Source organism: Alligator sinensis, unplaced genomic scaffold, assembly GCF_000455745.1.
Source record: "Alligator sinensis unplaced genomic scaffold, ASM45574v1 scaffold12_1, whole genome shotgun sequence".
Classification (NCBI taxonomy): Eukaryota; Metazoa; Chordata; order Crocodylia; family Alligatoridae; genus Alligator; species Alligator sinensis.
In genome coordinates, this window is record NW_005841973.1 from 501983 (window position 1) to 528583 (window position 26601).

General features: G+C 44.9%; 1 protein-coding gene across 1 annotated transcript in view; it reads right to left on the bottom strand.

The window, feature by feature from the left end:
• DDRGK1 (DDRGK domain containing 1) overlaps nt 1–26601 on the bottom strand; it is a 41057-nt gene that overhangs the window by 11160 nt on the left and 3296 nt on the right. Inside the window, exons 2-5 of the mRNA XM_025200689.1 lie at nt 16372–16478; nt 14108–14209; nt 2613–2735; nt 247–285 (exon numbers count right to left, since the gene is read on the bottom strand). Of these exons, the coding sequence (XP_025056474.1) occupies nt 247–285; nt 2613–2735; nt 14108–14209; nt 16372–16478 (371 nt within the window). The remainder of the gene's footprint in view (nt 1–246; nt 286–2612; nt 2736–14107; nt 14210–16371; nt 16479–26601) is intronic.

Sequence of the window (26601 nt, forward strand, 5' to 3'; positions counted from 1 at the left end):
TATTCCAGCAATTATGAACTATTCCAGCAATTATGAACGCAACATGAGCTGCTAGAGCACATGCATACTGGGGTAATCGGTGGCATTAGTTGGATACTTGCTTTATTAAATATATGTTTAGAACGTGACCAAACTTGTCTTCCTTTACACAGTTCTCTGCCAATAAATCATTTGATGTAATAAATATAAAGCAAAGAAATGAGACAGAGAAAGAGAGCGAGAAAAAAAATAGGAATGGTGGCTTACCTTGATGTAGCTGAGAAATTCCATTAGCAAGCTATGAGACTGGGTACAGCAAGGAAAATAATTATTAATTCAAACAAATAAAAATGTAATTCTTTGCAACTCCAAATTACTGAGAAAAAAACGGCATTATAAAAAGTGGTCCCTAACTATAAGTATACAAGATGTGCATACCCATGTGTGTCCAAGGACCAATTTTGATTTATGAAATGAGAGCTAAGGTAGTCTATGAACTTGAAACGGTTTGGTTCGAGGATCACTGGTACTTAAAATTAATGTTTTATTTTTGTCAAAGTAACTCAAAACCATCCAGTATCTGCACTGTGCGTCTTTATGGCACAAACAGTGGGCAACATCTCCTTTTAGACTGCGTTACTTTCTATATTGTCTAAAAAATTATATCAAGTTCTGCTCTCTGATGTGGATGCGATTCCAATTGGATGCTGCTCGTATATACCAGAGGGCAGAATTTAGCCCATAACAATCATTGCATGTACAAACGACCCAATTTTTTCAAGCTTCAAAGGCAAAGGACACCCATTAACTTGAATATCGGTTGTGGGAGACACTGGGGCTAGAAATTAAGCCACTTTTATTCAGTGCCTAACTAAGTATTTAAGTGCATGTCTTGAGACACTGAAGTTTATTACAAACCCACGTGGGACAGAGCATGTGGTTGCAGCAGGATACCAGGATGTCGCAGTACCTTGTACAGAACCAAGGCAGAAAGGCACCTGGTTTTAGCTACATTATCATTCCTATACAACTGCATATCTTGGAGCATTTTTACTTAATGGGTGTTTGGAAAAGGTACTTTATCAGTCACATATGTAACAAAACAGAGGTTTTAGGTTGACAGCAAGGAACCCTTGCCCCAATTTCTTAAGTGCGTAACCCTCCCTCTCTGCTCCCATGGACACAGCTTCCCACCAAGAACAAACGAACTACAGTTGCATAAGCCTGCTTAAAAGGAGGTTGCTAATGAGACAGCTTTACTTCAGCTGTAAAACCATCTTCTAAAACCACCTGTGGTGCTACAGGACACAGCTAACTAACTACAGCAGGTCACTTGGAAAGAAGCCCATCTTACCTGTGTCATACTCCTGGTAGGACTTTGCTACTTACAAGTTTCAAAAAGCCAATCACACAGTTTAGGGCTAGATTTTTTTTTAATGCCGGCTGGCGTTGGATTTGCAAATAGCTAAGAGGTGCTAGGCATCCAAACCCTAGCTTAAAGAAGAGCCAGGTATCTGACTGCCCTGTAGGTCTTTGAAAATACACCTCGCAGGTACTAACTCTAGGCAACTTCTATTTGGTCTTAATTAGGCACACGATAAAGCACTCCTGGGGGACAGACTTGGCTAGAGGAAGAAAGAAAGAAAGAAAAACAACACTCTTTGCTCATCATAATCCTATAGGCCAAAATCTGCCTCTACACAAGCCCTCTGGCTGTAGGAGTAGGACAACAATCCAGTTGCTTGGTACTTTTAAACAGATACGCCAGAGTCAGATGCATTCAGTTGTCAATACATGGGAGGTGCAACCTCCAGGCCCCTCTTCATTTTATAGCAGTTCAAATTACAACCAGGAAAAATGCTAAACAGGGAATCCTGCCTTCCAAAACAGCACTGTAAAAAATGTTAGATAAAGTACCACATTTTATCGGCAGCATCCAGAAACAAGTTTCTATGTGGCCACAGAAGATGGGTGTTATAAGCCCTCTGCAGAGGGTAAGGCATTAACAGCAGCAAAAATCATTAGCATTGCAGGGTGTACAGTGGCAGAAACACAACCAGAAACACTGGGGAAAGGAGCATGCTAAAGCTTCATTTTATAAACCACATTTAAACATCAGCTTTGTTTCAGTTTTATTCATGTGACACCTCTCAGGGATTGAAGTTGGGAGTTAAAAATGTATTCAACTATCAATAGCAAATTGGAAGCAACCTCTGTATTCAACATTACTTTTGCTCCCTGTTACCTGGCACTCTAGTAGCATGTTTTGTGTGTATTGCAGGGTTGCTGATTTTAGGAAGGCATTTGGATTAAAATCAGTCTAATCCAGCCCTCTTGCAAAAGAGGCAAAGCCCCACTCATTGATATATGGGCTGCATTTATTCACATCTAATTCTAAAGACTGGAATCAAGTATTCTAATGCTCCCCAGTAAATACTCTAAATTGACAATTATTATATATACACATATCTCTGCTGTTAAAGATGCAAGAAAAAAATCTATATGCACACTCTGCCTTCCCCCAGCCAAGTGCTTTTTGCAGGATATAAAATGCAAGAAGGATAATTTATACAGCCACAATGAGCCAGGGGGAGGGAGTCAGGGATTCTAGCTGCAGAGACAGCCCGACATACCTCTTCTTCGGTCATTGCTTCTTCAACACCTTCCTCTTCCACAATAAAACTCTCCTTCAGCTTCAGGTACTCTTCATACTCCTTCTGTTCCTCCTCCTCTTTGGCTTTCTTCTTTTCCTCTTCCTGCAGAAAAATGAGAGTGGTCAATTCTTTCCTCCCAAAGCCACGAGGACCTCCATTATCTAATTGCCTTCACTAGGCCAGGCCCAGAACAGGAAGATTTTTCTCAAAACTGCAGCTTTTAAATTCTCCTTTGATTGCCTCATTAATTTCACAAGCTGTTTGGATCCTGTCATTTTTTTTTTTAAAACAGTGGCTGACTAACACCTGGCAGCACAAGCTCAAAGTTAACTGATGTCCCTGGGCTGGCTCATAAAAAGGTCCGACGAAAAGAGAGGTACTCTTATATAGCAAACAGCTTCCTCAATTTGCATGAGTGTGTTTCTTTTACAATGCGGGTGGCAGGAAGTTCCTGCCCCCAAACCATACTTTGATGCAATTTAGCCACGTTCAGTTATCAGCCCCAACCCTGAACTTGCTCACACCAGTACAAATCAGAAATAACAACAAGGGCCTACTGAGTTATGCTGGTGTCAGATAGGAAAGAGAAAGAATCTGGTCAATAAAAATGTTCTTTCAAGGACGCACAACAAGAGCTGGTTCTTTGCAGGGGACAGGAGGAATTGCATGAAGGATCTCTTTTAGGAACAGAAGGCAAGGCATGGCTGTACCGAGGCAAAAGTTCTCTTGGGTACTCCGATTAGCCCAATTCTGCTTTTAAATCATTTGTAAGAAAAATACTTCTACCCCAGAAACCATTTTAAGTCTTCTGAGTTGTAGGCAAACAGCCAGCGCATCTCCAAGCAGCACTGGCTCCGAGGAATCACCACCGACGTACACAGGTGGGAGAACCAAGCTATACATAAGAAGCGACTCGTACTGGGAGGTACCGTGAAACGGGCAGAGATGAGACAAAAATCTCAAGGCTCCGTTCTTAGAGCACATCGTCCTGCTGCTTTCCAAGAGATTTTCATGCATTTTAGGACTGTTCAACTTCAAAACACAGCAGACGCTTTCTTTTTTTGCTTTGGAACAAAAAACACATGCATCGACGTGTTATGTTTGTATGGTACTGAATTAAACCATGCTCTGACTGAATCGGGCCCTGGGAGCTATCACAGTAGAAATGTTAAAATTCAAAAAAAGTGTTTTGTTTTTTTTTCTTTCAAACCCAATACCTGTGCATTTTTCCTTGGCAAGGCCAGAGGAATTAACACCACGCCAGTATGCAAGCAATTTTTAAACAATTCTGCCATCTTCGTTTCCAATTGCTTATGGTTCTTTCTATTCCATATTCCTTAGCCTTGCAATTATATAGTAATTACTTCTCAAATTGGGGGGAAGTGGAACAATTGCTCCATAAGACCTTTTGGGGTTTTTTTTTTTTTCTTCCCTTTTTTTTGGCATGGAAAACTTTATCATGAAAGGCATCCCTAAATGCATGCACTAAAGATGCTATTTTGTGGCCAAACCCTGTAGGCTAGACTTAGGACCCTGGAACAAAGCATGAGATGCCAGTGCTGTAGCACAAACAGCCAGGAAAGTGTTTGTGGCTCCAACTCTCTTTGATCAGATTCAAAACAGACTCACTTGTGGGACTGTGGTGGTAAAGCGCACGTACGGTGAAAATGCGACTGAGTAAAAGCACCTCATTACTTCACAGGGTTGATCTTTTTGGGCTTACAGTCGAGCAGAACAGCTTTGATGAGCAGGAAGGCTGTCAACCCGTCAGCTTTATTTCAACTTGTGAGAGCAAATGGGATATTTTCTTTTTCTGGGCCATGCAACATTTTAACAAAAAGCTAGTTGCAGAGTCTTTAGTATTGGTGAGGCATGAGCCAGAATCAACACCGACCGGTATTTGGGGCCGGTGCTGAGTCAGTAGGGGGGGAAGCACTTTTTCACTTGCAAACTCAGCAAGTTTTGCCGGAGAATTACTGAAACAGGACAAAAGTCTGTCACAAGCACAACTTTGTCCCTTCCCATTTGTTTGAAAACCCAGACCCTGCCTATGATTTTTGGATCGTGCATGTATGCAAGCCTGCTTTAAGGGAAGGGAAGTGACAGCAGGGAAGATTTCCCAGGCAAAAATCCAGAGGAATTGCTCTTAAAGCAAATAAAGAAAAGGGCAACCTGACCCATTTATAACTGAGAGACGTATTAACGGAGCATCGCTGTTCCCATTTCTAAAAGAAGCTGACAGCGAAACAAACCTTGTCTCGGTATCTCACACGCACGTGTCCTTGACGAGCTGTGCCTCTGGTTTCATGCAGACTAAAGCCTGCCAGTGTTCACACTGCAGTATGGGCCTCTGTGCTAACACACGAGGGAAATGCACTGGTTTTTGGTCTCTTTTTACAACCTGATCTATGAGTAATCCCCAGATCCGAGGTCCTTCTGGCCCGGTCTGCAAAGTGCTGCCTGGCGGTCTGAGAAGCTGCTCTGGTAGCAGCAGCAAAGCAGCTCCCAGCCCCAATTCTACCTATTAGTCGCCACCTTCTCTAGGATGCTTGGAGTTTCCAAAATTAAAACAAATCGAGTGTAAAAATCAGTCACAGCTGCTTCATGAGCTCCAGTGAAAATTCAACCCCCAGGCAAACCTGCGAACACATAGGGAGAAAAGAGACAAACTTGAAGAAGCCCTGGGGGGGGGGATCAGAGAGGGGTTAAAATAAATGCACGGAGGGAGACAGCGGGCAGCAGAGGTGGAAGCTGGAAGGGGAGTGATGCAGGCCTGTCTGCTGACAGACAATGGCCTCTTCCCTGGCATCCTAGTCATCACCTTTCACCGCCCAAAGTGCAGCCATGGAAGGGGGAAGGTGTGGGAGGTGCCCACGCACGCGCCTGTCTCCTCTGCAAGCGTTCCACATCAGGAAACCCTCCAAAGGCCGCGGGTTTCTACTTGGTTTATTGGCCATTGAAGACATGGCTATACCCACGTCTGCTGAGAAACAAACCTGGCATGCTCATGCCTGCCTGAGCCCACAGCACAGATAGCTCGAGTGGCCTCAGTGAGTCAGAGAGCCCAACCATGGCACTGGGCTATGCATGCACTTGAGCCAGGAACTGCCTTACTTGCAGGGCACGTCAGGCACGAGCGTGCTCATACTCGCGTGGGATGAGGGCAAAAGGGACACGGACCTTCAGTCCTGGTCCTTATTCCCAAGGCTTTGGGAAAGGGAGGTGGGAATTTGGGGAGAAATGTTTCTGTATGTGTGATGTGGGGAGATGAAATTAGAATTGAATTTCTGGACACAGTCTGCTCTCAAAGCACTGCTCTCCAGCGCAGTTGCCAGGAGCTCAGGAGAGAGATAACGGCCAGGCTGCCTCCCATGAAGATGGGTGAAGTGTGGGGAAGTCCCAGCACCACGGAGATTCAGTAACTACCGCCGCTTACCTTCTTCATCTTTCAACCAGATATGTCTCATTCCTCTCCCGCCTCAGCATTACCCACATTGAGAGGCTCTTTATACCTTAAAGGATGTTCTCTGATCAGCTCTGATCCCTCTGATGACGTGTTCACCTCCCCCCCCTACCCTTCAGGCTCTGACAAAGGCGCTCCTCAAAGCTACAAAAAAGGAAATCTCTTAAACGAGAAGAAGTTCATGCTCTTCTGGGAAGGACGTCACACCCCGTTTCGAGACCCCTGACAAAAATCCCCATGTCTTCATGCTGGAGCGCTCCTACCTCTCGGTGCTTCTTAAGAATCTGCAAAAACCCTGTGTTAAGGAAGGAGCCAACAGCTTCTAAGACAGATGTTCTCAACCTTTTCTGAATTTAGCAGGACCCCATTTTAGTGTATTTATTATACAGCTTACCCTCCTTGCACCCTGCAGCATGTGATTTGAGAATCATAAGCTAAATGAACAGCAAATGCAGTCTAGTCCAGATAACTGCAAACTAACAAACCTTACAAAAGAGACTATACAGAGGAAGTGTCTGGCACCCTCATTCTCCCTCTGACCCCCACAGTTTGTGTAATCCCCGAGCACAGTGGGCCTTGGGCTAGGACTGTGATAAAAACCACCCTTACTGTTAGATTTTGGTGCAGATTTTGTCCAACATGTCCATGGAAGTTGGTGGGATACCACACAGCACTTTGCAGGGTCAGAGCACTGCACAAATCAGGCCGCACCTTGCTTCACAGCACACGTGGGGAGGAGTGGGTTATTGTCCCCATTTCACAGGGATGAAAGCAAGGATGGTTGAAGTCAGTTTGTGGCCACAGCTCAGGACATCCAACAGCCCAATTGCCATTCAGGTAGCTGCTGATGGTGCCTCAAGCTCACGCTAACTTCTGCTTAGTACTAGTCACACCTGCTCCTGTAGGCTGCAAAGTTTAAATATCAGGAAACTTGTCCTGAAAATGTCTCTTTGCATTCTAGCTAGAGTTGGCTCTTTCTGCTGTCTGTCCCCTCTCTATATGCCCCTGTCACCATGGCTGCTTCTCTGAGGATTTGCATGCTGGCACTTGTGGCCCCTCCGGTGAGCCCTGGGGCACAGTGGGAAAAGTGGGCAGAATGAGCCAAGCTGAAAAGCGTGAATCCATGTCACCCACCTGTCTGTGGCAGAGCACACTGCTCAGAGCACGGGGGCACAGGAGGAGCCCCCAGAGGAGCAGCTGTGGGTGCTGCTGGTTTGCAGGATACTGGGGTGGGTGCCAGGCACTTACCTCCTTGCACGCAGACCAGGTGCCACGGCATGCTTAAAAGGATCTCGCGGTACCTCAGGATGCTGCGATGAAATAATCACTGTCCTAGAGCTTTTCAGCAGCAGCCCAATAATCCCAGCAGCCTGGTGCAACGCCGACTCTCTGGAGCCCTTTTCAACAGATCTCCCCTTTGCAGCTCACTTTTCTCCCTTGATCTGCCCTGCACAGGCACCTGCTAAGTCAAGTCCAGATGCCCTCCCTATTGCTAGTTGTTCTTTCACCCATCTCTGCCCATGCAGATGCTGGCTTGGCCATGAAGTCCCTTCCTGTAGTTTACTTCCCTCATTCCACATCCTTTTGCCCCATCTCTCTCCAAACCCTCTTGGTCTATTGTTTCCTTTACATCAGGTCCCTCACCACCAGTGGTGGGTGCAGGATGCCCAGGCAGCGGGGCTGGGGCTGGTAGCAGCAGCCACCCTCAGGGGTTTGCCAGGAGGTCAAGTCCAGCCGCTGCACTGCCCCCGCCATAACCTGGGCTGCTCCTCGCGCCCGGGCTGGGCAGGGCTGAGGTCCCACTGTGGGCTGGACAGAATCCCTTGGTGGGCTGAATCCAGCCCACAGGCCCAGCTCTGATCTATACACTGTATTACATTTTCACTCTTCATGCAACACACGCTATTTTTTAAAGCAGTTTCCCAATGCTCAAGAGCAGAAGGAATTTTGTTCGAGCTTTCCAAATAAACGTAAAGGAGCAAATAAATGTACCTTCTTGCGACCAAAGCCTGAGAAGTTTTCAATACAGCATGAATGTCTAAGAAGAGAGACTTAAAACTGAAACCATGCTGCAACCGTAACCAGTGTCCAGTGTGAACAGCGTGCGTGGCATCTTCTATACAAAACACACAACTGCAGAAGGTGGCCCCACTTCGTAAAAATTCAAGATTTCTGCCAACAAGTGTAAGAGCTCATTTTTAATGGTTTCTAGAAATCACTCCCATTACATCCAATAAAAAACTGCAAAAATCAACATTTTAAAACTGGATGCCTAAATTTAACATGCTTAAAGAGCGACTGAGGAGCCAAAATGCAAGTGGCCCAAATTGCAGAAGCGTAAGACACCCACAAATCCCAGTTAAATCAGTGGATGCTGCTGCAGGTCTCTGCCTTTGAAGTTGGGGCCATTTTTATGTCAGTATTTTAACATGAAGCTAGAAGCCTAAATCTTGATTACTCAGGGGAGAATTTCTGGCCACAGCCTTGAGTATGCAACTTTATTATTGATAACACTGACGCTAAGCTCCTCTCCATCAGTGGCGCAGCTTTTCAACACGCAGCATTTACACTGAAAAGAGCCGTTTGAAAGAGGAGCTAATCTTGTTTCTTTCTGCACTGCATCAAGGTGGGTGACGGTGAACTGGCTTTGCAAATCTCCCGATCCAATACAGCGCTGTGTTACAGAACGTGCACCACGCCAGGTTACACGGCTCCATCGCTCAAAAGTGCACACCCTTTTTCAATCAAATTCTGCTGGGCTGGAAGAAGCAAAGTCTACAAAATCCCTGTGCACAGGAAAGCAAGCTCTTTACACAAAGGCTTTGCAGATCGCTCGCTGAGAGCGCTGTTTTGCAACATCAGAGGAAGTTCGCTCTCCTTGATAAGGTGTCAGTTGGTAAACCATTTCACCACCAAAAAACTCCAAGAGCAAAAGGGAAATCCCCAGGGCAGGGCAATGCTGAAGCAAGTGCCAATTATAAAGGAGCTTCTTCAGGGCGACAGCCAATCAGGTTATTAGAGCATTGGAAAGGAAATATAAAACATACAAAAATACATTCTCTGGTTCGCAACGCTGGAGCAACGCGGCAGCCACATTTTATTTATCTGTGCATATAATTACATTTAAATAGCAGCTGGGGGTAAATTGGCGCAAGAATATGCAAGACTTGAGTTATCATGGCTCCTCTGAAAGGGCAGTTCTTTTTCACAGTTCAGCCCTAGGCAATGCTGTGAAGAAGTGCCCAGAATAAACAGGAGACGTTAACTCAACTGCTTGTCAGAGGGATTCTGGGATTTCACCTGCCTTTGTGATTCTCAAACGTCCACAAAAATGCCATGTCTGACCCACCGACTCCAGCTGGCTTCAATGAGATGAAAAGATTTTAAGAACTTTTCTAATTCCTCTTTCTCTAGGCTGCAATTCATTATTTCATTGGTGGTAACATGATTAAAATTCACCTGCCTTTTACCAGCTTCCACTTGTAGTTCGACTGACAGTACAAGGACCATCAGTGATCACCGAGGAGGATGGAGGGATTGGCTCTGGGTGTAACCAGACAGGCTGAAAGAAATGCATCCTCTCCAGTAAGTAAATCGCAAGGCTTATAGAAACAAAAGCTTTTTATAAGCTCTCCAAGAGACAGGAAAACAGAAGAAACTCTGCTTGCAATTCCCCTGTTTCACTGCTAGTGTGTTACATTGGCAAATAAGTTCTCCTGCATGCATGAGTCACGGTGCCTCTATGGCAAAGACTGACTTTATTTCAAGAACACCGGTTCACATCTTTTAATTTAGATCATATGAAATGATGCCACATGCATACAGAGAGGATGGAGATGGGCTTTTCCCTGTGGTCGCAGAAACAGGGACTAGGACCTGCAGCAAAGGAAATTTAGGATGGAGATTAGAAGGATCTTTCTGACTATGGTCAAGTGTTGGAACAGGCTACCTACAGAAACTACTGAAGCTTCATCCCTGGAAATTTCCAAAGCAGGTTAGACAGACACTCGGCTGGGAGGGTATATAACTGGGTTGATCCTGCCTTGACCAAGGGCTGGATTAGATAAATTTGTGAGGTCCCTTCTGGCCTTATTTTCCTATGATCCTACAAGATGCCCCTTTCACATTCATCACTGTGCTACATCATTTGAGCACTGAACCTACGGTCTTCTTTAAAAGCCATGAAAACACATAAACACAAATCCTAGGAGCAGACTGGCTTCTCTCCCCTCAACCGCTGGAGCTAAATGTGAGGCAAAGAACCACCTTGGACACTGCTAAGAAACCTTAAGATTTTGTTAGAATAAACTTCTCATTGAATTTTGAATTGCTGCTGCTTTGCAGGACTATCACTGCCATGGAAATGTTTGAGGTACGAGTTCTGGAGGCTGACAAGATGCAAACACACAGACAGGGTGCTTTCTGGCTGCTCACTCTCTTTTTAAATTCATGACTAATCAATCACTTCTTGCATAACCTTTAATAAAGCTGCCTTTCCATCTTCTCTTGGATGCGGGTGGTAGGAGTGGGGCGTGCTACTCCCAAGGATTCAACCCAGTTATAAAACTTCGCCTACTAGAAACACAGAAAAAGGTTCTTTTGAAACAATACATGAACGCAAACTGCATCGGACAGAAAGTGTCTGAGCGCATTATTTATTCTTGGCTCTGTGGGTGAAGTAAAAGGGTCAGAGGGGCAGCACTTCTGGTATCACATGCTAAGTCTGTAAGGGGACCTGAAACGAGAATGCTGTATATGTAAAGCCATGATACTATGAATAGGAGCAGTTAGGTCTGCTGGGACCCAACTTTTTCTTCTCTCCAGCACTAAATTTTTGAAGTCCTGTTATTAAGATGCTCCCTGCAAACACTGCTCTGCCTACCAACTGGAGCAGGACTTTTGATCTACACAAAGTTTAGTTCTTGTGTGAATCTCCACAATGGTCCAGCTTCCTTTTAAAGATTGAGAGAACTATTAGATGCGAATACAGGCTTGAAAATTGCAAGAACACAGGTGCCCGACTGAAGTCAAGTGCTAAATATTGGCAGACGCTAGCTTTGCTGTTGAGTAGGAAGCACTTGCTGGTTACTTGGATACTGCACTTTGAGACGCAGGAAAAACGGAATTCATTTGGTGAAAATGGTGCATACTGCAATGAGGCAGTAGAATACTTTTACCCAGTAAAGAGACCTGCTGCCCCATTAAAATAAATGAAAAAAAAAAAATCAAGAGAATTCAAGATTGTTTTGCTCCAGGAATAAACGTGTAGTCTTTACATGTAAGGTGGGATTTCCAAAGGAACTTACCTCAGGGAACTTTAGACCTGATTTTGAAAGGCATTTAGCTCTGGTGTCTTAGCACTTTTGAAAATCCCACTAGGTAAGTTTCTGCACCTTTAAGCACCTAGATACCTTAAAAAATTCAGACCCCTGATCTTTATATCTCCTTTCTTTTACCCAACCTTGTAAGATCATTGTGGAAATGTATATGCCCAAGAATAACAATCTGTCTTCCCTACCAATGCTCACAGTAAACAAACTAGGTTAATAGTGTTTGACTAATGCAACCAAAATAAAAGTTATACAACCCCAAAACAAGCAGGGTTTACAAGTCTGCTTCAGTCTGGCTTTTTTTTAATGTGCCAACTTCCGTACGATGAGATCCTCATTTAAAGTTTCACACCTATGTACTATACTCAACCCCTCAACAGTGAAGGATGGACCTGGTAAGCTGCTGCCCCAGTTAAACAGAAGCTACTGGCACTGGGAGAGAAAGAATCAAGAGGGAAATATTATTCTTGCTCTTGTTAGAGGAAACCTGTGTTTGGACTACATGCATAAACTGAGCAAACCAGTTCTTGGTTAGCAATTTATCTGCTGTGCTGATCCTGGTTCTTGCCAGCTTTCAGTTTCTAATAACACAGGACTTCCTTGACTAAATCAGACCAGTCATCCATTTAGACCGTTAACCTGTTTGTCAGTGACTAGTTATGACAGCTTTTAAGAAAGAGGCATAAAACCTTCAGGTGGGTGCTTATGGCATAATTCAGGTCCTAGGAGGTCAGGAAGAAAACTTTCCTTATAGTAAGAAGCCGGTTTGTAGGCCCTTCCAAAATGCCAAAATGCCAGGGTTTCTATTTTTGTTTTAATTCTTGTTGCTATGACTGATAATCTCCCTATTCAGAAATCAGCAGCTTTCTTACTTACGAAATGTAAGACAGCAGCTTGGAAGAAGAAAGGATTATTCTATGCACAACCAGAAAGGGAAATATTTTCTAGAGGAGGAAAATACAATGCAAGCCCTGGCTGTGTTCTCACATTTTTTGTTTCTGTTGAATAACAAGAGCATTTTAGGAGCCTACTGTTGACATTAAAAAAAAGTCTGTTCTTTTAAGTGTTTTTTTTTTTAAAGACTTCCCCCAAGTCTCTTAACCAGAGACCTCAATGCAGTGTTTCATCTATACAACTTAAAAGGGCTAATGTACAAGAAAGTCTCCTGATAAGGACTTGCCTCCCAATTTGAGCCCTGAAGCCAACCTACAGTTTGTAGAAGTGCTCCAAAAATGGGAGCCTCGCCCTCAGCTTGTAGCTGGTACCACAATAGTCCATACTGCCCAGAGAAGTCATAGAAGAACTGTTTGCCTTCTTGTCTTTTAAGGTTTCAATATATGCATAGGATCTGCTCTTCTACCCCAATGTGCTACACGCACTACTTCACATGTAAGGGTTTCCAAAACAACTATTCTTAACACATTGGCTCCAGGACGGGCTGCTGCAGCATAGCACATAGTCTTTGATCAGTCTGTTACTTCCTACGCTGCTTACAGCTACCAGGGGTGGGCAAAATGCGGTCCATGGGCCAGATGTGGCCTTCCAGGTCATTCTATCTGGCCTGCAGGGCCCCTAAAAAATGTAGAAAATTAATATTTATCTGCTCCTGGCTGCCTGTCATGCGGCCCTCGATGGCTTGCCAAAACTCAGTAAGTGGCCCTCTGCCCAAAATAATTGCCTGCCCCTGGTCTGGACCCTGACTAAGAGGCATTTCTGATAACTGAAGCCTTCCTGCAACAATGCATCTGGAATATCCCCTGAGGTCCATTATAGTCTCATAGGACCTTTCACCAAACAGCCTCCCTATTGCCAGCTTTAAGTTGGTGCCTTGAGTGTCTGTTTAAAATGGCATTTGCTGAGCTATGAAACAAACAGTTCTTTAATGGGCAGACTGTGGAGCAGTGAACAACACACAGGACTTGCTGCAAGACCTCAGGGTGAGCCACTTCACTTCTCTGGGCCTTTCTTTGCAAGTGGTCAAGCTTATGTATCTAGACTTGCAGTCGTTAGGCCAGAGACCATCTCTCCTGCAGCACCTTAGTGCAGCACAACAGGACCACAGCACACCCCTTTCAAATCTAGGGTTGCCAAACCTGCAGGATTGCCCTGGAGTCTCCAGGAATTAGAGATAAATCTCCAGGAGCCTGCTGAGAGTCACCTGGGAGATAAATTATAGGGCATTCATTAAAATAAATATGAAATGTTGAATCTGATTTATACAGATGTCCAGTGGGTTTTTAAAATGTAACAGTAATGTGCATTTGCCTTCCTGATGTAAAGCCATTAATGGCATTACATCGTGTGATGAAACCTCCCGGAGTAGATTCAAACAGAGGTGGCAACCCTATTCATGTTACTAACTCCTAGTCTGGAAGAAGCATAGTTTTCCAAGTGTGGCAGCTCTGCCTCTCATGATACCACTTCCTCATGCTGTACCGGAACGGTGTAGACATGCTGTAGGCGTTTGCTGCACACTTGGCCAAAAGGCCCCGAACTTGGCTGGTACCTCTCGGTGCCACGGTAATTCAAATGATCAACATGGCAACCAGAATCAAAAGGAAAGCCTGTCCGACAGGGCCTACAGCTGGCAGGGGGCTCTGCTCGGCAAGCAGGGGAGTCGAGCCATGATAAAGGACAACCTCGTTTCAGAATTTCCATCCGCAAACTTAGCCAAGTCCCACCTGTCTCTCTTCCTCAAGACGCAATTTCTCCTCTTCTTTCCGTCTTTCCTCCTCTCTCTTTGACTCGAGTTTTTTCCGTTCCTCACGCTCTGCTTCTTCAGCCTAAAAATAAATAAATAAATAAATAAAAGTAGGCAAGGCAACAATTATTCTTCCTCAATCTTTGGTTTCATACTTGAAGATCACCGGGTTTTTTTCACCAGCTTCCTGGACTCCAGAAATGCATAACCGACATTTTTATAGAGAGGTGCTGCCCTAGGTTTCTTTTGTCATCATCATTGGGGTTTTTTGCATTTGCTTTCTAAAATTTTTTAATATTTCCACTTATTTGATAAATTATGGCCCTGGTAATGTCAAGTATTGTTTTCCTGGTCAAATGTTTCAGTTCCATGACATGTATGTGCCAGTTTGTTATTGTAGTGATGCTATGGAAAGCTAATATAAGCATTATTTCTCTGGTCATTTTAAATTTATTTAGAAGGGCATTAGACAAAGATTTTGTTTAAACTTTGCTTATATGTGAGAATTTTGTGTTTTAAATGTAGGTTTCATTTTAGTTCAATTAATCTGGACCGAGGCCCTTACAAAAAACTATTAAATATAATTCCATTATATAAAATTACTTGGCTGTTAAAAATGGAAGGTCTCTCTCTTCTTAAGAAAGATGAAAATCCTATTATTAGAAACATTAAATTTAACCTGAAATGCAAAAAAACTCCCACTTGGTTAAAATACATAGTACATATAAATAGTTCCAAAGGGGAAAAAAAAGTTAAAAATGGATCATTTAGTATGCTATTTTATTTCAGTGTTTATTCTTTTTTCAGTCTTTGCTACATAAAAGACTTTAACTGAATTGCACAGTTGATGTATCCTCACACAGGATTTGTAACGCTACCATTGAGAACCCCCTCCACCCCCGATTATTTTGAGAAGGAATTAAACGAATTCTTAAAAAAATTAATTAAATGAATAAAAATTAAATGCATTAAAAGGGCCATCCCCTCTGCCCTTCCACAATGTTTTTCTCAAAGACAGATTAAACGATTTTGCTCAAACTTTCCATAAAAAGATGTTTAAGGCTAAGCCTAAGCATGGAAAGTACGTGACAGTTAAAATTATTAGCAAGTAAAAATAAGATTGTAATGGAAGCCTATATTTAAACGTGAAGTATTTTCTGCTGGCTAATGCTACTAGTTCTCATCATCATAGAAAGCCGGGGGGAGATGCTCTCTCCCCCACCCCCGATTTTGGCACCATTTAAAGTCTCAAATTAGGGCATACATTCGACATCCTTTGCTTGAGGGTGATGCTCTGCAAGCAGGTCAGTTTTGCTCTGGTAGACTTGTGAGCTCGCTCATTTTGATCAAACCAGCTATTTTATCTGTTCTGTGCTTTGGCAAGTGTCTTCGTCATTATGCAGCACTGCAGAGTTACATCAAACCTCTGCAAACTGTCCTCCAGGCTACAGAACGGTTCAGAGGTTGCAGGCCAATAAAGTGGAACAGGAAAAAGAAATTAACGTATAAAAACCTGAGTCATCCACTGGTATGCTTTAGGAGGGCTTTTTTTTTTAATTTGCTGTTACTGATTAGTTCCCCCTCCAGCTTTACAGCAACTTTGTGAGTGTAACTGAAAATGCCGCACTGCTTCGGTGGGTCATTTACTACGAAGAGCTCGAATTTAGGAGCTAGACCAGTATAAACAGCTAAGAGACTTCTGGTTTCTAGGCTTTTCACTTGCCGTCTGCTTTTTAAGGGCTGAGTCCCACCCTCAGGTCTGAATGCCTTGTTCCCTAGGCCGTACGTTCCCATCCAAGAAAATAGCTGGGTCTACAAAAGGGGCTGTGTGGGTGGTCACCATAATGTAAGATCCCATATGAACAGCCTTGGTGGCAGAGGCCACCCTTCCCCTCTCGGGTATGGATTGGGGGGGCAGGAAGGGGCAGATAGGAGAAAGCAGGACATGGCAGGGTTAGGCCCTGACGCCACTGACTTTACCCGGCACCAGGTACAGCAGTGATTTTCAGCCTCTTTAGCCTCAAGGCACCTCTCCGTATCTTTATTTTCTAGCTCAGTGATTCTCAACTGGGATGCTGCGAAATTTAGAGAAGTGATAGAGGGTGGCCTTGAGGCTAAAAAGGTTGAAAACCACTGCTCTACACTAAGTGACCAAACGGGTCCTGCTCTCTCTTAGAGCCAGCTACCATTAGTGTTGCTAATCCAGTTTTGCTTTGTGCTTTAGACATGGCAGGAAATGCTTACCTCTCGCTGCGCTTTTCGGGCTTGTTTCTCCTCTAACTTCCTCTGTTTCTTTGCTCCAATTTTCCCAGAGACCTGAACCTCCGGAGCCTCATCTCCATCCTCCTCCTCTGCAGCATTAGGGTACAGAGAAAAACAAAGAGAACCGTTAGCACACCTGGAAAGTCCAATTTGACCTATATTGCTACTTCTGAAGAAAAAGAACTGGCAGAGGAGGAGACGCACATGTCTCAAACAGGATTCACGAGAATGATGGAGAATAGCGGCTCTCTGAATTTGACTAAGCCACAAAGATTTTACAGGGCAAACATAAGGAGCTGTGAAACCAGGGGTAAACTTTACTGAATCCTTTGAAGGAAGACTACTTATAAACATTTTCTGCTTTCCAAAGGAACTGTGCATGTTTTATTATGTGTGCAGAATGGTGTGCATCACTACACGGGCTTTTACAATTTAACATCCAGCTGCAGACATTTTTTTTTGCTCCTATTACCTTCAAGCCTAATGCAACGGTGATGTCGATGGTGAGGAAGGCATTGAGAGGTTCATTATTCATCAGCGATTTATACTGTGGTGTTACCGACCATGACTCCCACAACCATCTTTTTAAGAGAGAGAAGAAAAGAAGTCCTTCCAAAAAATGTAACAACTCTAGGCTCAATGAACAGCCTGTACACATGCATTTGCCATGATTGGGAGCATAAACAAATGCAGTCTCTGACCAGACCAGTTTCTGCACCTGTGCTAAATTCACAAATAAGTGAGATCTTCAAATGTGAACCTATTTTTGCACACCTAAATCTCTGCAGAGCAGGCACTCAAAGAGCTGCTGTCCTGAACGAAGAATGAAAGGTGCCCTCAAGCATACCATGTTGCTCCCCACTGTTTCTTCCACATTTATATTTGGTCTCTTTGGTACTCCTTCAATGTAAGCGGCATGGGCAGACCCCTGCGCTCAAGGACAGACTCATTCATTTCTAGGAGACTATACAGTAGAAAGATGCATATGCTGAAATCAGGCTGTAATGCAAGTATCCTCGATTGCAGGATGCTTGCTAGAGGGAACTGGGGACCCTGCTTAAGCGTGAAACATTATGCATATCTATGGTGCTGCTATTCAAGGTATTCACTGATCTATGAAGCTCTCAGCTCAGCTGGACTGCTGTCTTGTCAACTCTCACCATCTCTCAGTGCCTGCTGTTTTTCTAAGCCCCATGATCCCGGAGTCAAGGGATGACAGGTGGATTCAGACTATGTAAAAAGCTTCTTGCTCTCAGGGCTGTAAAGAAAACATGCACCTCGAGCACATCTTGTAGGTTGGCAACCCAGGAGGCTGGGGGCAGAACATCTGGTATTCTTTAAAAGTCTCCTGACTTTTGGGGTCTGACTCACAAATGTTGAATGTCTGGCACTGGTGATACTGCAACAGTCCTTAGCTTTAAGTCTGATAGAGCAAATGATGGCGGGGGCGGGTTCAGTCAGGAGCCTGATTTACTTGCTGCTCTGGCAGGGCTAAAGTCAGGCATGCTTTAGGGCTTGATGCAAGAAACAGCTCTTTTCAGGCATTTGCTGGGGCAGATGAGGATCATTTCTAGGACTGGCACTTGAACACAAACTCCAAGGCATGTTAGACTGGGTCAAATATATACTATAATGGGCAACCTGCCAGGAGACATCTCTACTGAGCGCCTTTCTGGTGTGCATGGATTTGTTTTTCAAACAATTCAACTGTTCTTTCACTCTGGAAGGTAATACATGCGAGGCAGACTTGCTAGCTTGGGGTTTCAGAGGAAGAGTGAAATCTGACTACCGAGATGATCAAAAGGGTTCCCCTGCCTCCTCCACACACGCACTCAAAGGCACGGGGCACTCAGCCTTGCAGTCTGCAGCCTCTGCAGTTTTACCATGCGTAAAAATAATCAAGCTCTGAAATGCATCTGTAACACAGGGCTAGCGGGGAATGCACCCAAAGCAAAAACATCACTGGCAGCCCTTGGTGCAACTGTACCCTTTGATTCAGTTAGTGGCTATTAGTCTTCAGGAGGCACCATGTCAGGTGTTTTTCACCCCTAGCCCAAAAGACAGATGCTCTTCCATTTAAATTTCTCTCCCAGTCCTGTGTCCATCTATGAGGAATACCTGAACTGGAGGGTAGCTCGTTCTAGCACTGGTTTTTAAACAGTGACCCCCCAACTCCAAGCAGCAGCGTCTTCCCCTCCCCAGCACTGTCAAAACCCTGACCCAGGACCGAGTAAGACGAGATCCTAACCTCTGACCAGTAACGTCTGCTCTCCCTCATCTGAAGTGATCCCACAAGACCCACTTCCTCAAGAGAGCAGCACATTTCTTTGAACATGCAGTTGCAAGCACCCTCCCTCTGGGTCAGGGTTTTAAGCCCACGATTTAGCAGAGCGCTTCAAATTAAGGACGAGCTAGGTGTTTAAATACAGGCTGAACAGGACTTCGGCACATAATAAAGTGGCTTGCTGAATTAATTAACTATTAAAGCTGAAGAACCGTTCAGCCAAATACGGAGGAGATGTTAAATGAAGGTTGGTGGTGGAGATGTGACCCAACGAAATTATCATCACAGCAACCATAACTGCCACAGGCAAACACAGACAGTAAACTAATGCTCATTAGTTTAAAGGCTGAGAACCAGCTTGGGTATATAGCTACGGCTGAGAACCCATTTCTGTTTACAAGTTGATTTTCCTAAATGCTGTAAAATCCACAGATTTGCTCTGAATCTTAACATTTGGTGCGCCTCTTTGGGGAGCTGAGTAGGGGCAGCGTCCTAAATTTGGGATCACTTTGGCGAGGGAGTCTCGTGATACATCCTCTCTTTTCTTAACTCGGACAAGTCCAACTCCAGCCCAGAGAGGGCTTTATTGCTTGACATCCACCCTAGTAAAAGCACGAGTGCCATTCCTCTCCTTGGGAAGGCAAGTTGAAAGTGATACTCAAAGGGAGTTTTTGGCTCATACCACAGTACCAGCCAAAGGCCAACAGACCCCACAAATTATACTGCACGGATGGCTTGAGAAGCGAGGCCTTCCAGCCTCGTGGACTGGGTGCTTTGAGGGATGCACGGTAGCCGCTGAACCTGACCTGAGAGAGGGCCTGAGGCCGAGCCCCAGCAGAAGTCTGGAGAGGAGACGGAAACCAGGTTTCTACAACCTGCCTCTGTCGGAGCCTTTTTTTTTTTTTTTTTTTTAATTTGGTGGAAATGTTGCTGAGCATCGCAGAGAAGTTAGAAGGCGCTTGAACTATTTTCAGAAAGAAAATAAATCATATATGCAAATGTTGGAAGGGAGAGGAGGGACGGAAAGGGTCGGAGGAGGGCAGTAAATGAGGATGCGGGGGAGAGGAGAGGGGGCGGGGGGTGCTCAGGGAGGGGAAGGGGATTAGAAAGGGCTGGCAGAGCAGACCGAGTAGGAATACTTGTCAGCCCCCACTTCTCACAATTACGAGTGCCAAAGCCTGCGGACCCTGTTCTTGTGGGAGGGTCTGGGCTGCTTTCCCTGTCCCTCCCATCAGTTGGCACACATGGAGGTCAGTCCTTAACCAACCTATTCAAGTCCTCCCAAAAGAAGGTATCCTGCAAGGCTCTGGATGCATGCCAAAGGTGGCTTCCTATGGACTCAGCTGTAATTGAGGACTTGACTGTTCAACCTGACAAGAGGGGAGCAGAGTCACATCCCTCCCGTGTGCACTGCTAGCTAGAAATCAGCATGTCTTACCCGTGCTAAGCCACGGCCTGTTACAGCTGGGGTGGGTTTTGGCCTCGACAGAAGAGGGGCCGGAGCACTTAGGAATCAGGCAGCATCCTTTGCTAGCATCTCGAATGCAAGAGACATTCATTCTTATGACAAAGAACCTACCGAGTTCAAAGATGAGTATCTTTGGCTTGATGGTATCTCATACTTTCCAGAATGTTGAATTCAGCAACGTTGAATTCAAACGTCTGAAAACCAGGAAGTGAAGAGTTAAGGTACGTGCCTTGTCTACCCTCAACTCTGCCGTCTTTGAACGGTTCCCCTTGCTCACCCTTCCCACATATACACATGCTGCTTTTGAACTGCACTGGAGCTGCCCACGCCTGCTCTGCACTCAAGACACTTAGCTCACCTTGCACAAAGGACAGTATGTCTCTGCCAAACTGCTTCAACTAATCCCTGCATCTTTCCCTGCACCACCACCATGCAGGGTAAATACAGTTGGAGGGCTTGCAGATAATTGCCACTGCTTATTGACAGCTCAAGGGACAGAGGCAGAAGTGGCCAGAGTTAAGGAGGGATGGATGGGTGGTACTTTAATGTTTCTGGTTTTCAGAGTCTGCTGATACCACTGAGCAAGCCTAACTATCAGTGGCATACTGACTTGGGGGGGTGGGGGGGCGCATGCCCCCAGGTGCCAGCTGGGCTCAGTCCCTGGTGGCACTTCCAGTCTTGCCGCTGGCACTTCTGTTTTCGCTACTGGCATCTCTGGGCTCGGCGACTGGGCGCTGGGGGACCCCCGCCGCTCAGAGACTGGCTGCGGATGGGGGCACAAATGCAAGCACGGGCCTCCAGACGCTGGAAACCCATGGTATGCCACTGCTAACTATTTATATTGAACACAACAGGGTGCGTGTGCAAGACGAGCAGTTAATGCTGGTATAGGAGCCCCAAAGAAATGCAAAACTCTAGAACTTTTGGTTCAGAGATGATACCTTTTACTAGACCAACTAAGAAATCGCAAAAAAAGAAAAAAAGATCATTTTCTGCAAGTTTTGGGGCTCACACGCCCTTCCTCAGGCTCAGGGAAAATTAAAGATGGTAAAAAGTCCCCATAGGTAGGAAATAAACTTCATTTTTGCACAGAGGAAGCTGAAGCCCCATGTATTTTTGAGCTTCCCAAGGTGTACATGCTAAATTGCAAGACTACTACTTCTTACATGCAGGGGATGGGGTGGGTTTTATTCTGTATTTAGAAAATGTACGTGATGTTGCTACACCCCTCTTATGGCTGTGCATTACTGGGAGATTATTCATCAGCGCTTTTATATTTTTCTAACAACAATTTTTGGCTGCTGTCGGACTCTGGATTCAGGCGTCACCACTGTCCTGTTTCCCTAGCACAAATGATAGGTCATCTGAAGGAAACTTATGGACACCAGAGAAACGGGAGCAGAATCTGACCACAAAGTTATGCATCTGACAATTTAAGACTGCAAAGGCTTCAGGGGAAGAGCCATTTCCTGCTAGGTGTTTGTACAGTGACTAGTACTATGGGACCCTGAACAGGGGAGGAGGCAGGCAAAACTCAAAAGCAATGCATGAAGCAACAAAAATATTAGGTTCAGAAATCCACCCAGCCTGGATTACATCAGAACCTTTGTTACATGTATTTGATAACGGGGACAGAAAGCAACCCACCATATGGAAAAACGTGGGCAATCACTGACGAGTAACATAATACTGCATTTGTACAGTCATATAGCTGCTTCCTTTTTTTAATGAAAAGATTGATCAGTGATCCATTTTAGGAACTGAGCCACTGACCTATTAACCAGCCCACGTCTATGACAGACCCATACAGTCTGTAAAGGGCACGGGCTGCTTTGAGTCTCAGTCGAACCACTTGAAACTCTTTCCTGAACAGGAACGTATGGCATAACTGAGAAGCCCCACATCTACCTCTTCTACTCATCATCCGGGCTTGAAGCGTCTCGAGGCCGAAATGCAACAGCAAACATGTCTCTTACTGATTTAAAGGAAATCTAGGATATTATTAAAACCCCCGGAGAGGCTACACCAAGCAATTATTGCAGAGAGAACAAGCAAATCCAGGCTAAATTTTGATCTATCAGTGGTTCATTAATTAAGAACTTGGTTGTCATGGTTACAACACAATGTATAACTGTGCATTGAGGAGTTTTTATAAGATTGATTTTATTTTGCTAAAGCTTCAGGCTTAGCTCAATGACTACATCCATTAAATTAGTTCTAATAATACCTGTTTCACAGGAATTTTATGAGACATCATTAAGTTTACAGAGCTCTCAGATCCTTGGATGCATGATGCTATTATAAATGTGAAAAATTACTACTTAATAGGCTGGCAGATTCACTGCAAATCGATCGTTCAAGTAAAATTGTGCCTTTTATTTGAGTTTACCACCTTGGAATAAAAACAGTCATCCCCTATAGGCACATGGGAGATCCTCTCTTTATTAAAGATTACAAAATTATAAGTGGATTAAAGATCATTTCAAAATATAGCATTATCTGTAGTGAACTGAAATGTTTTATATAAGCATTGTTTCAGATCTCCAAATTAGGAACCCCAAGTGCAGATGTAAATGCCACACAAATCAGTTATGCATTTTCAAAGACAAATAGGTTTATTTTTAAACCTGTTGCACTTTCTGTGTTTTTCCAGCAGCATTTGGATGTATAAGCAACTAAACTGTCCAGCAAATGGTATAGTAAGGGTGGAGTGGTGGTGTAGTCATGATGGTCCAGGAAATATAGGACAGGCAGGGATTTCTTTGACACTATCTTACACTGGACCAACTGTATAGTTGGGAGAGATGCTAGACAAGCTTTCAGACACAAAGCATCCAGAAAATGTTAGACATGTAATATCTTCTAGGTATTCTACCCCTGGTCTCAGCAACTAAATAAAGGCAGAAGTATCATGATTTCATTTGCAACTTTTAAGCTGGAGTTTTTAAGTTTCCTTATCATATTTTGATTTAAAAACCAGACTGTATTGGTCCACATGCCAGCACTTGCCTAGGGGCTCTACTGGTTTCTGGTACGTTGATTATAAGGATAATCTTCCAAAGGAAGACCAAATTCTAACCCCCTCCCCCTGTCTGAACACAGACATCCAAAAATAGCAGCTATGAGACAGAGGTGCCAAAAGGTCTCCAAAGACTTTTGCCATTACCCTTTTGGACTCAAGCTGCTAGCTCCAAACTGGGCCCTTGCTTTAGCTGGAGAAGAACTGGTGATGAAGAGAAGTTGTTTCTTTGATGCAACCTTTTTTTAATGAAAGAAAATGCAACGTCCCCTTTGCTTAAGCATGAAAGGTATCACATAAAGCAGACAAGGTTCTTTGGGTGAATCTGGTATCTTTTATTAGACCAACTTAAATAGTTGGAAAATAATTATTAAGCAAGCTTTTGGGTTCAAAAACCCTTCGTCAGGCTAGGGAAGTTTCAGCCGTTGGTGTGTGCTCTTCCTGGATGGAATGAAAAGTAAAGAAGCCAGAGGCTGGGCTGGTATGTCCTTAGACCAACACGGCTACAACCTACACCCTGTCACATAAATCAAGCTCCCATGGTCTGAGCACCCTAGCTTTTGCAGCCAGCATCCACCAGCAGCCGTCCCCGAAAGCCTTCTTGGGTCGTGTAACCTCAGGCTGTTCTAGAGAGTCCTTCTTTGTTTTTGCACTTCTGCTTGTTTGCTTCTCTCTAGCTTTTCACCATCCCCGCCTCCGCATACCCTCCAACATGTTCACTCCCACTCGAAGAATACCACTGAAGCCCTCCCGAGTGGCCTTTTACAGTCTGGAGATTGCTATCATTTCATAAAGGAGACTAACCATTTCTTTATGGCTTTCTCAGATAAAGGGCAGGTTTCCACCCACCAGTTTCAGGTTCAACCGAACCTCAACCATGTTTCTCTAGGGACAGCAGGAGGCCAGGTGTACTGGATACGAGTCTGAAGACCTGGGTTGTGCTCCCAGTGCCACTGTGAACCTTGGAGTCACTTCACTTCTCTGCACCCCAGTTTCCCCTCATTTGGGTCTGCTGAATGCCACTCACCATGCATCTGTACAAGCCTCTAACACGAGGGGGCCCTGATCTCAGTTGAGAATTTGCAGTCATACAAGTAATAAATGATTCTACATATTAAGCTGGTGAGAGATGAAACAAATTAGCTCAGCAGAGTCTATTGTGCTGGAGACTGCAGGGCTTATAAGTGCCTTCTTGGGAATTTCTGATCACCTGACTATTGTCTTGTCTACACAACGCAGTTCTTCCGTGGGGACAACACCTTCCTTTTTGCCCCTAGAGTTAAATCAATGCTGCTGAGGAAGGCTTTGGTTCCTGTCTGGCAGAGGGTGCAGCTGTAGGGTGAAGGTACATGGAGCTGCATGGTCATTCTCATGGAGGATAGGGCAGGTGAGGCCCATGAATTATGGCCTCAAAGTTTGAGCAAATATCCACTAAGCTGGAGACATTTCTGAACCTAGTAAAGCAGGGGCGTCAAACTCATCCAATCCTGCCAGTAGGATGAGGGTCTCTGGGCCAGTCTACAGACAATCCCCTGTGCAATGCCCACAGCACCAGGTCCAGCCCGTGCCACATGCAGCCTATGCTGGCCCCAAGGCTTGCTGTGCATGTGGCAAATGCTGCCTGCAGTGCCCAGGCTGGCCTTGGCACTGCAGACAGCACAGGGGGTCTGTCTGGGGCACCACATACAGCCCGCACCCTGGAGCTCCATGTGCATCATGAAGTGCTGGGTCCAGCCCGCATACTGCAGGCAGCATGTGCCCCAGTGCCAGCCCAGCATGTGGCATGCACAGTGGGCACCCTGGGTCTGGTGTGTGCTGTATTTGGTGTGCAGGGTTGGACTGGCTGTACATCCTACACGCAGCACGGGGCTGGTGCTGCAAGTGGTGCCCTGCCAGACCAGCCCCATGCACCAGCTCTGGCACAGCTCAATCTGGACGTGCCCCGAAGCACATGCACCGGGCTGGGTCCAGTGGGGTGCCACAGCAGCATATGGGGCCGGGACCAGTACATAGGGGTGGTCCAGTGACCTACCATTTAGATCACACAGCTCCACAGGCCAGATCCAGCCTTCTGGCCATATGCTTACCACCCCGGTAGTAAAGGAAAACTTAAATATTTTAAATGGCAACATCCAGCTACTTAGGGATCACAAGCTGAGTTTGAAAACACAGCTACTGGTTTCTCAAAGCACTGCCTGACATCCGAGTAAAAGCTTTCAGCAAAATCCCTATAGATTACACGATGAAGAACAGCCTCCACAACAGCAGCTCAGGCTTTGGGCAAATCACGAAAATACAGCTGGCAAAAGGTCCTCTTTACTTACCTACGAGCCAACTAAAGAGTTTAAAGCCTCCAATTACAGACAATGTTCTTTACATGCAATAACCCTAATTTACCATCCTCCTTCCTCTCCCCTACTAGTCTGAAATACAAACATGGGGCATTCGGTACCTAACACTGATCTTATTGTTGTCATCTTTATTGCTCTGACACCAACCCAAGAAAGCTGTCCAACAGACGGGCACCCTTCGCTGGGTTATGCCTCATTTCGAGTTTATCCACAGTGCTGAGGCAGAGATGTTCAAAGCCATCTTGGGTATCTGCCCAGCCCTGCTGTGTTGACAAACACGAAAGACTGCAAGTTCCTCAATACATGGCCTGTACCACATCTTTGCACAGAACTATGCAAATCTGTACAACTGTTAATAACAGCACTGTAGTGTTGCCGCAGCTGGGATGGTTCAGGGACTGTGCGTGAAGAAAGATTTGTTTGAGGATTTTTTGCTAGACTATTTAATTGGGAGAGGCGCCAGACCAGCTTTTGGACAACAATTCTTCCTCGGGTCTGGGAAAAGAGGCAGATCTAAGGGAGGTCATTTTGTGCCCTAAAACTTACCTAACGTCTGTCTCAACTATATTAGTTGGCCCAATAAAAAGATATTACCAAATTTTGCTTCTCTCATAGTCCCTGGACTGCCATGGCTACAATAATAATACAATGCTGGTATTCATAATAGCTGTACAGGTTTGCATAGTTGTGTGCAAAGACATGACCAAGTCCCTGTATCGAGAAACTCATGATCTGTGCGTTTCATAGCAGCAGCATCCTCCGCAGGGCAAGGCATGCCAGGCTGAACTCATTCTCGTAGGCCAACTCAGCAATCAGAAGATTGGAAATGAGCTGCCCCGGTTCACTCATTTTGAGAATTGCTTTGTCAGTGAAGAAAAAAAAAAATTAATCTGCCCAACAATTCTGACCGGAGCAAAGTATTAATAGCTGTTGTTGCTTTCACAAGAGATGATCGTCTTGAAGTAGTCATCTAACCACTGAAAAATTTTCTCAGCATGGGAGAGTTGGCTAATATGCCTGTCTACACCATGTGGGGCAGCCCACGTGGAACTCTTGAATAGAGATCTTGCTTGCGAAACGTAGGGGGAAA